This window comes from Neltuma alba, unplaced genomic scaffold (genome assembly GCF_004799145.2).
Source record: "Neltuma alba isolate B1F8T4 unplaced genomic scaffold, ASM479914v2 tig00004432_pilon, whole genome shotgun sequence".
Classification (NCBI taxonomy): domain Eukaryota; kingdom Viridiplantae; phylum Streptophyta; class Magnoliopsida; order Fabales; family Fabaceae; genus Neltuma; species Neltuma alba.
In genome coordinates this window covers 318826-328450 of record NW_021633704.1, presented here as the reverse complement: position 1 = coordinate 328450, position 9625 = coordinate 318826, and the positions used below count along the sequence as shown (strand labels likewise).

Here is a 9625-nt window from a genome sequence, read left to right as displayed (position 1 = left end):
CCTATAGTGTCACTTTCTGTACTTAAACTTAGTTTTCTTAACAAGTTCAAATTAATTGTTTAACCCTTCTATTCAATAAGAGAGATAGTAAAACACTTTCAATTAATTTAAGGTGCAGGACGAGGATGAATGCGTTGACATCATCACACCGCACGTCAGAAGATAGAAATTTCCACACCACACGAACCTAGCAAGCTGTCTCAGTAGTCTGGACTTGGATTAACGCACTAGTTATCTTCCCAATGTGATTCAGAGGATGATAAAAATAGCATGAACAAAAGGGAACCACGCGGGTTAATCTTTGTTATTTATCTAGAAATTCTCAGACAGCAAGCACGAGAGAAAGATTGACATGTTTAACATTCTTCATTAAAACATAGAAGATGACTCCGCATGAAGACACACATCGCTACCAGACAAATACAACAGATGGAAGCTTCATCTATCGCTGTCTTCCTTTGTCTATATTGCAAGTTTGTGAAAAGAAAGATAGCCCCAACGCACATGCCCCTATACATTATTCTGGTTTCTCTCTCTTTTTCCCATGTGGTCACCACCCAATTCACAAGCTCGTCAAGAATACAATATTTATTCTGGAAAACGTCCAAATCCAAACTGATGTATTTCTAAATAACTGTAAGCACTGAGTAGTAATTACATTCTTTTTGGCGATATAATTCTTGCCTTCTTTGGTACAGATCTGCCATGGCTAAAAGTAATGCCAGAGTATCCTCAACAAAATCTACAATCAAGCTTTTGTTTTGGTTTTGGGGGTATCGCTACATTTCTGGTTACAATCTCAACAGAAATCTGAGCTATTTTCTTGTCATGGGGAGGACAGAAAATGAGACCGGAAAAGTATTGAGATTGGGAAAACGAATTAGCAAAACTTGAAAAGACACTTATGTAAATATACAGTTTAAAAAGGTTGGGGGCAAAAGAATTACATTCATGAGTGCCAGATTCCACTCAACATACTGCGGAATCTGTTCGTGGATAGCTTCCTCACAAGCCTCTTGGCATCTGATGAAACTTCAGCTTCTGCAAGTTTCTCTATGTTTTTGGCATACCCAGAGCTCACAATCTTTTTTCTCCCACTGTTACAACTTGTTAATGACATTAAGATAGAGATTAGGAACTTCTTGTGACTTGAATTTCCCTCTTTTGGATCAAGCAGTTGGAGAAGAAGAGCGATGTTTTGGTCATCCCGCACAAATTTCTTTCTGTTCTTGGGCACCATAACCATGGCAGAGAGGGCCTCAGCTGCCATTTCACGAACTTCGAATGATTTTGCATTCAGAAACTTAACAAGCTCTGGCATGAAACCTGCATCGCCCATGGCTTTCCTAGCCTCCTCTGATGTTCCACAGAAGCTGAACGCTACTTTCAGAGCCAATTCTTGGATGGAAACCTCCCCATTACGAATATAATATAGCAGTTGATCCACAAAGCCATAACTCATTAATATACTTACAGAACTAGATGACGAAAAACACAAGTTTTCAATAGCTCTCATTGCTATCTCCCGGGTTTTGGAAGAACATGAACATTTAGGATCCAGAATACGTAATAAAGCCCGAATTCCACCTTCTCTAATCACCATTTGCCTAACCTGTTCATCTCCAGAGGCTATACTTTGAATAAATTGTATGGAATTTACCTGACTCGCTTCGTCCCTGGATTTCACAAGCCTGATAAACGTAGAAACCGCACCTTCTTCAACCATGAATCTCTTTATTTCTTCAACGCCTACGAGATTTCTCAGTACCCCACAAGCAGGACCAACCAATTCTCCTTTGGGCTCTCCATTAGAGCAGATTTTGAGCAAGCAAGTGACCCCTCCATGAGCTGAAACCGACCAAGCATTGTCTGAATTGAACGTTAGTTTCATCAAACACCTGGCAGCCCCGATCTTCCCTGACTCACTCCCACATTCCAAAACGCGGATCAGAGGAGCAATAATCCCAGATGTGATCAGAACCCCTCTGTAGGAATCAAAGCCTGCGATAACAGAGAGCACCTTGGCAGATTCTTCCTGGATTTCCATCTCCGGCGAATCAAGAAAATTTACTAGAAGATGAACAACATCTCCTATTTCCACAATCACTTTCACATACTTTTCGTCTTCCTCTACAGCTTCGTGCAGATTAATCAGGGCCTGCCTCTTCATTCCCACATCGCCAATCTTCATTCTCGTCAGCAAGTCCCTCGTGTAAAACCTCATATCATCTTTGCAAGCTCCAAGACTAGGCCTCGAAACAACGAGGGCATACTTGTGAGTCAAAATACCAGCTGAGTATACCTCTGATAGCTTCTTCGCGTGACAAGCGAACCTGGCGAACATCACATCCAAATCGCTCTGCATCAAAAGCTTCCCGCTGTACGAAAGATCAACGCAACGGCGAGCGAGATCATGGCACTCGTTCACGGTGGCCAGTATCGCAGGAACCAGACCGGAGAGCGATGGGTGCTCGCCGGAATCGCAGTCCTCTGCGGCGATTAGCCCTGAATGGAGCTCCTCGAGCTTGTTCCGAATCAGTTGCCATTTTGCCGCGAAGACCCTGACTGAATGGGAAAGAGAAATCAAGGAAGATATAAGCTTGACAGCTCGCGCGATATTGGAACCTCCGGCGAACGATTCCAGCGAATCCTGGTCTGCTATAGATTTTCTACCTCCCTCTTCTCCACCCATTTTTTCGTTTTTTTCACTGGTTCTGAAACAAACCCATTTCCAGGGTCAAATCCCAGTGAAGATTCCGGCAAGAAAAATGGCAGCTTGGAGAGAGTATGGAATCTCTGAAAAACGATCTTATCACCAAGAAACAAAGAGAAGCTCTGACTTACAGATCTATGCTTATCCTTAGATTGTAGCAGATAACGGGTTGGACTATGGGACACTAATTTACACAGATACCCTTGACGATCACCCAGATAAAGGAGCTAGGTGGCGGAAAAAGGTCGGGGCAATTGTGACATTGTCTTTGATGAGTAGGGCTCCACGATCTGTTGAGGGTTGGAAGTTTGTTTAAAGACGGAGAAAGAGGGTGGAATGGAGACAACAAACAAAGGAACACGGTGGCGATTCTAAAGATGGATTTGTCTCTTGAACATTAAAATATTAGAACACTGCGTAAACATAGGACAGAAAGTGAAGTAATATATGAATCAGACAAGTGAGGTGGAAGCAATGCATGCATGATTATACATTACATTACAAAAATCGTATATAAAATATTTTATTTGTTTTGTTGTAACACACATGAAAGTTATATCAGTTAACAGTTATTTAACAGGGAAAATCACTAACAGGTCCTATAGAAGGCAATTTATTACTCTGAGGTCCCACGAAATGTCAAAATCACTGATAGGTCCCAAGGGACCTTAGAGTAATATTTTCATTTTGTAAATTGACATTACTGCCCCTCATATTCCAGATTCACATTTGCTCTGTCATTACGATTTACAACCTCAGCAGCGACTATTAACAACCTAATGAGAGGGCATTAACAACCCTAGCAGTATCCGTTAACAACTTACTTTATAGAATTATATAACCTCTACATAAGAGTAAATTATAACCAAATAATATAATACAACAACTTTAACACTAAAATGGGAAGCTTTTTGATATCATTAAGAATTTTAACTAGATCCAATAGGATTATAGTAATATTTTAATGCGAATATCCATTTACAATCTCAACAGCGATTATTAACAACCGAATGAAAGAGCATTAACAACCTAAGCAATAACCGTTAACAACTTACTTTATAGAATTATATAACCTCTGCATAAGAGTAAATTATAACCAAATAGTATAATACAACAACTTTAACACTAAAATGGGAAGCTTTTTGATATCATTAAGAATTTTAACTAAATCCAATAGGATTATAGTAATATTTTAATGCGAATATCCATTTACAATCTCAACAGCGATTATTAACAACCGAATGAGAGGGCATTAACAACCTAAGCAGTAGCCGTTAACAATTTACTTTATAGAATTATATAACCTCCACGTAAGAGTAAATTATAACCAAATAGTATAATACAACAACTTTAACACTAAAATGGAAAGCTTTTTGATATCATTAAGAATTTTAACCAAACCCAATAGGATTATAGCAACATTTTAATGCGAAAATCCATTTACAACCTCAACAGTAAGTATTAATAACTTAAGGAGAATTGTTAACAATCTTAGCAGTGTCTGTTAACAACTAACTTTATTGGATAATATAACTTCTAATTATAACTAACTAAACTATAACTAAATAGTCTTAAAGTTAATCTTATATAGTTGTTAGAGGTTATATTATCCTATAAAGTCAATTGTTAATAGATACTGCCTAGATTGTCAACAGCTCTCTTTGGGTTATTAATACTCACCATTGAGGTTGTAAATGGATCTTCGCATTAAAATGTTGCTATAATCCTATTGGGTTTAGTTAAAATTCTTAATGATATCAAAAAGCTTCCCATTTTAGTATTAAAGTTGTTGTATTATACTATTTGGTTATAATTTACACTTATGCGGAGGTTATATATTCTATAAAGTAAGTTGTTAACTGATACTGCTTAGGTTGTTAATGCCTTCTCATTCGGTTGTTAATAGTTACTGTTGAGGTTGTAAATGGATATTCGTATTAAAATATTACTATAATCCTATTGGATCTAGTTAAAATTCTTAATGATATCAAAAAGCTTCCCATTTTAGTGTTAAAGTTGTTGTATTATATTATTTGGTTATAATTTACTCTTATGTAGAGGTTATATAATTCTATAAAGTAAGTTGTTAACGGATACTGCTAGGGTTGTTAACGCCCTCTCATTAGGTTGTTAATAGTCGCTGCTGAGGTTGTAAATCGTAATGACAGAGCAAATGTGAATCTGGAATATGAGGGGCAGTAATGTCATTTTACAAAACGAAAATATTACTCTGAGGTCCCTTGGGACCTGTTAGTGATTTTGACATTTTGTGGGACCTCAGAGTAATAAATTGCCTTCTATGGGACCTGTTAGTGATTTTCCCTATTTAATAGCAGATTTTATTAGTTAACGGTTTCTTTTATACCCCGTGCCATATTAAAAGTTTACTTCCATTGTAAAAGTTCAACATGATTAATTAAGGATGTGCTTATGGTAATCTGTGGCAACCAGCAAGGAGCCAAGGACGAGCCATGGTTGTATTTGACTAATTATTAATTATTCTCTCAGTTAAATTATTTAATAATTATTCGTTCAAAAGTTTTTTTTATTAAAAAAACTAATATATAATCCTTTATCTATAATCAATTATTCAATCAACTTTTTTAAATCCTGTAGGTGGCTATTTTTTGTTTTCGGTGAGAAAAAACTTTACCTGCTCCCATGACCAAAATTCCAAAAGAATACAATAAATGAAGTCAATACAATCAAATTCCTTATGTTATACCTGTGTCATTATATGGGCAATATACAGGATATGACATTACAAGATCAAAGAGAAGCAACTAAGTGAAATTAACAGGAAAGAGAGTAAATGGAAGCAGAGATATGTGCATGGACCACTCTCTAATGAGGACACAAGAGCTTTGATTAGGTAAGCAAAAGCAAATGGGTAGCTTTCAATGAGAAATGAGAGTCACAAGCGCACAACCCCACCCCCCACCACCATGTGAAGAACCCCTTTCTGGGATGCCTTGAGCCTCTCTCTCTCTCTCCCCCCTCTCCTTGCTCCACCTTTTGCATTGGAAGTGGCACTCAATAAATCTCTTAACTAATTCAGAGAAAGTTGCTTCCTTTTTCATCCCCTTTTTGTGCCTTGCGAGCTTCCCTACCCAACAAACGCCAAAAAAATAAAAAGGGTTCTTCTCTACTCTGCCTTCATCCTCACTAGACAGAGGTTTCCCCAGATGGGATTTCAGCCGCAAGATCATCAAATCCTCAATCACATTGTGGGATGCCTGTATCTTAAAAAGTGAGCATCTTTCATCATATAATTTCATTAGATGAGTAAGTAGTGTAGTAGACAAGGAGGGTTCACGAGAGAGAGAGAGAGAGAGCGCCAGGCTGGTCCAAAGCAAAAGAGTAAAGCTGCCACTTGTCATGACAATCCCTAGAAAAGCTTGAAGATATTGACCATTATTCCCCACCGAGAGCATGAACTTTTGCAGGATTTTATGGGGGAAATTTGGCGCGGTACAGAGTATCACGGCACCTCGTTTTAATCCTTGGCACACCATCAATGAGATATTAGGTAATTTTTATTTTTCGCTTGAATGACCCGTGATGTGATACTGATCCACTGTAGGCTTTGCACATACACTGTTCGATTAAATGACAAAATTGAGAATTCCCTTTACTCTGCTGCTCACGGATTCTAATTCCATTTTCTTTGGGGTAACGTGGCCTTGCATACTTTGCCTTTCCTAGACCAATCCTCTAGGTCTAGAGTCATTCAGTAAAAGTAAAATACGCTTGCTTATTGCAAAATCTCAAAAAAAGTTGAGCCTTTGGGGTCGCTGGGCCAACCTGCTCATCAAGCTAAAGTAGTAAAAATTCCCATTAGAAAATATTATTTCTTCCCCATTAAGCATAATTGCTTGCTGTGTGCAGTTTTCCACATGCCTCAATCCAAGGGCCAGAGGGGCCCGTATCTTGCACAAATGCCAATCTGCGTAGATTTGTTTATATAACTCCGTCCCATAAAACATGTTGATGGATTTGTTAAATGTGTTAAAACCTGTCTGTTTCTTAGATTAGTTTATTTGTTCTTTTGTAAATCAAATTTACCCAAGGCATTCTCCTTTCACTTTATATTAGCTTTTATATTTCATTGTAGACAACATGGGTCCTCTGCTCTCTTGTCCAAACTAGTCTCATTCATCTGAGCTATCCTAATTCCCAAGTTACTATTTATCATATAAAGCGATCGTCAAAAATTCAAATTTTAGCTGCCTGTGGCTTCCTTCCTCTTTCCAGTATAATTTAGTTTGAAAGTTAAACCAGTAGTAATGATGATCACGGATCATTGGTTTTGTTAGCTGGAGAAGTTCAACATTCACTGCATGACCAATAGGATTAATGTTGAAGTCTTCCAAATGTGTGCTATTTTTCTTCTTTCTTTTTTCCTTCCCTTTTATATGTTAGGTAGAGAAGGCCACTCATAGGCAAAAGCAATATACTGTGTTGCCTTTGAGTATGGAAGAAGTGAAATTGAAGGATTCAGCTAAGGTCTGAAAATACCTTAGCTTTGAAGAGAAAAAGAAATATTAAACGATATCTTTTGCACAGAGAGGCAAGATGATTCCTAACCAATATAACAAAAAAAGAGTAAAACAATGAAACTGAAGATTGCTTGATAAGGTTGTATGATTCTTGAAGTAGTTCTGTATGATGAAATAAATGGGTCATATAATAATCATTCCACCTATCACTGGAGGGGGGAAAAAAAAAAGAGCAATAATTGTCATTATGAATTGATTTGGGGATTAAGCAATGGAAAATAGTTGAAAATGATGTCAAATATTGTTATAATAAAATTCAAATTAGATGATAGTCTCTATTATTAGCCTTTTCTTAAGCAGGTTGCTTGAAATTGATATAAATTGTATCTTCTTGAGCTAAAAGACGTAGGATCAGATTTGAGAATCTTCAGGTTTTCAACCTCGATTTGAAGCATGAAAGGGGCTTATTTGGATTGAATTATTCATTGATATTGACACTGCCATATGATACTCTTGTATATGGAATCTTCTCTCTCCCTTTTGGACCCCATAAAATTGACAGAAACCTTAGAAGCGAAAAAAAATGGAGATGGAACCGACCACACTTAGTCGCGGCTGTTAGGTAGTATTACTGTTTTTCTTGATTATAACTTTCACATGGGACATTAATGGCGTACTCAGGTCTCTATTATATTATATTACATATGCTTAACCCTTAAAGTCAACAAAATTACATCCTTAATTACTCAAAGCTTGGTTTTTTCCCCTTGAATTAAAGAAATATAAACAGAGAACATGTTGCAATTTTTCTTGTTTTTCCTGCTTTCCTGATCTTCTTCTTCTTCCTTTACTAACCCTGTTTTTAGCACATGCATGATGTCCAAAGCAGCAAAAAATTGAGCTTGAGAATAGTGACTTGAACTCGATGAGTAGAAGCAACAGGTGTAGCTATTTGAATTAAAACCCAGTCTGTTTCACTGTTTTTGACCAATTATCATCATCATCATCATCATTATAATAGCACTGTGACTAGGTGAAGTTAGTGCTTTTCTGTTTCTACAACTTATACTGCAAGAAAATGATGTGTCTGGAGATCATGGGATGGGTCCTGCATGACCAAAAGGCTGATACGGTTATTATCAATTATTAGCCAGAAATGTGATTAAGATGGCTTACCATAAGTATACTTATGCTGCTATGATTCACTAAATGGTGATATGTGCATATAGGGATAAGAGCAGTAGTAGTACACACCTATAGACATTAATAAACTGTTGCATGATCGAATACTAAGCATGCATATCAGAAAATGGACCTCTTGCCTAACCTGATTTTGAAGTGATTATCTCTTTAAATTTGAGTTAGATGATGATTGTGGTAGGGCCAGCTCTAAAGAATGTGGGACCTACAGATATTAAGCATGGCAGGTAATAATCGTGTGGAAGTACAAAGCTGCAATATTTGAAAGACGTTTGATGTTCTGCTTGCTCAAGCAGTTAATTATGAGACGGTGAGGGGTTTCTTTAAGAAGATCATTTTTAGAAGCAAAAGATTGAACAGAAGAAGGCGGCAAAAGGCCATTTTAGTCACTATAGTTTTTTCTCCAAGTTTTGATTTGACCTCAAAAATTAATTTTTGGTGTAGCATTGTATTTGAGCTCCAAACGAAAAAAGTTAATATAATATCTTTCCACATTTCCATTAACTCCAGTAACGGATGTAAGCATTTTTGGTGGATTGCATGCCTTAAAGCCCAAAAATAAAATTAAAAACGCTCCCCCCCCCCAAAAAAACAAATTCTTCTTTTTTTTTTTCAAAAGATGAAAAGTAATTTTGGTATTAAATATAAGATTTGTAGCATAAACCTTAGAATGCGTGTAAGAGTTATGCCGAGCACTTGTGCCAACGAAATTTATATAAAAAGGTATTAATGCACATTTATTAAATTTATGAAAATGATGTTGATCTAAAATATAGGATTGAGCGACCAATCTTAAAAATTTGATATTATAGCAATTTCTCAACCGCTGTTGGCTTGGGAAAAAATATTTACAAACTGTTGTGCTCAAGCATGCCTTATTACTTGAACCAAGTTTTGCCAGTACTTAATTGGATTGAATGTTTTAAAAGTTCAAGATATGGTGTAGATATTATATTTCATATTAGCAAGGAATTTATGTGTATATATGCTCGGAATGAAACAAGATGGAAAGGAAATGAAGTTTTTCACACAAATAAATTGATGGTTTAGTCTTGAAAGATAACGTTTTCTTTTTTCAATTCATTCATAAATCTATCAACTCATCAGATTTAAGTTTAATTCTAGTTTTCCTATAGAATATATTTTAACAAAAAAATCAATTAGCATTTCACAACAAAAGCATGATTCAAAATTAAATTAAAAATATTATCAT

The 9625-nt window shown here is 36.5% G+C and overlaps 1 protein-coding gene and 1 long non-coding RNA gene across 2 annotated transcripts; one reads left to right on the top strand and one right to left on the bottom strand.

Moving 5' to 3' along the window:
* Window positions 1-353: 353 nt before the first annotated feature.
* LOC114744720 (uncharacterized) lies at window positions 354-2981 on the bottom strand. The gene is made up of 2 exons (XM_028932892.1): window positions 948-2981; window positions 354-850 (listed from the first exon to the last, which is right to left on the bottom strand). The coding sequence occupies exon 1, from the start codon at window positions 2690-2692 to the stop codon at window positions 950-952; it is 1743 nt and encodes a 580-aa protein (XP_028788725.1). The 5' UTR covers window positions 2693-2981; the 3' UTR covers window positions 354-850; window positions 948-949.
* A 2766-nt stretch (window positions 2982-5747) lies between these two features.
* Window positions 5748-8916, top strand: LOC114744722 (uncharacterized). Its single transcript, XR_003740137.1, has 2 exons — window positions 5748-6242; window positions 8594-8916. It is a non-coding gene; the product is annotated as an uncharacterized LOC114744722 (long non-coding RNA).
* The last annotated feature ends 709 nt before the right edge of the window (window positions 8917-9625 follow it).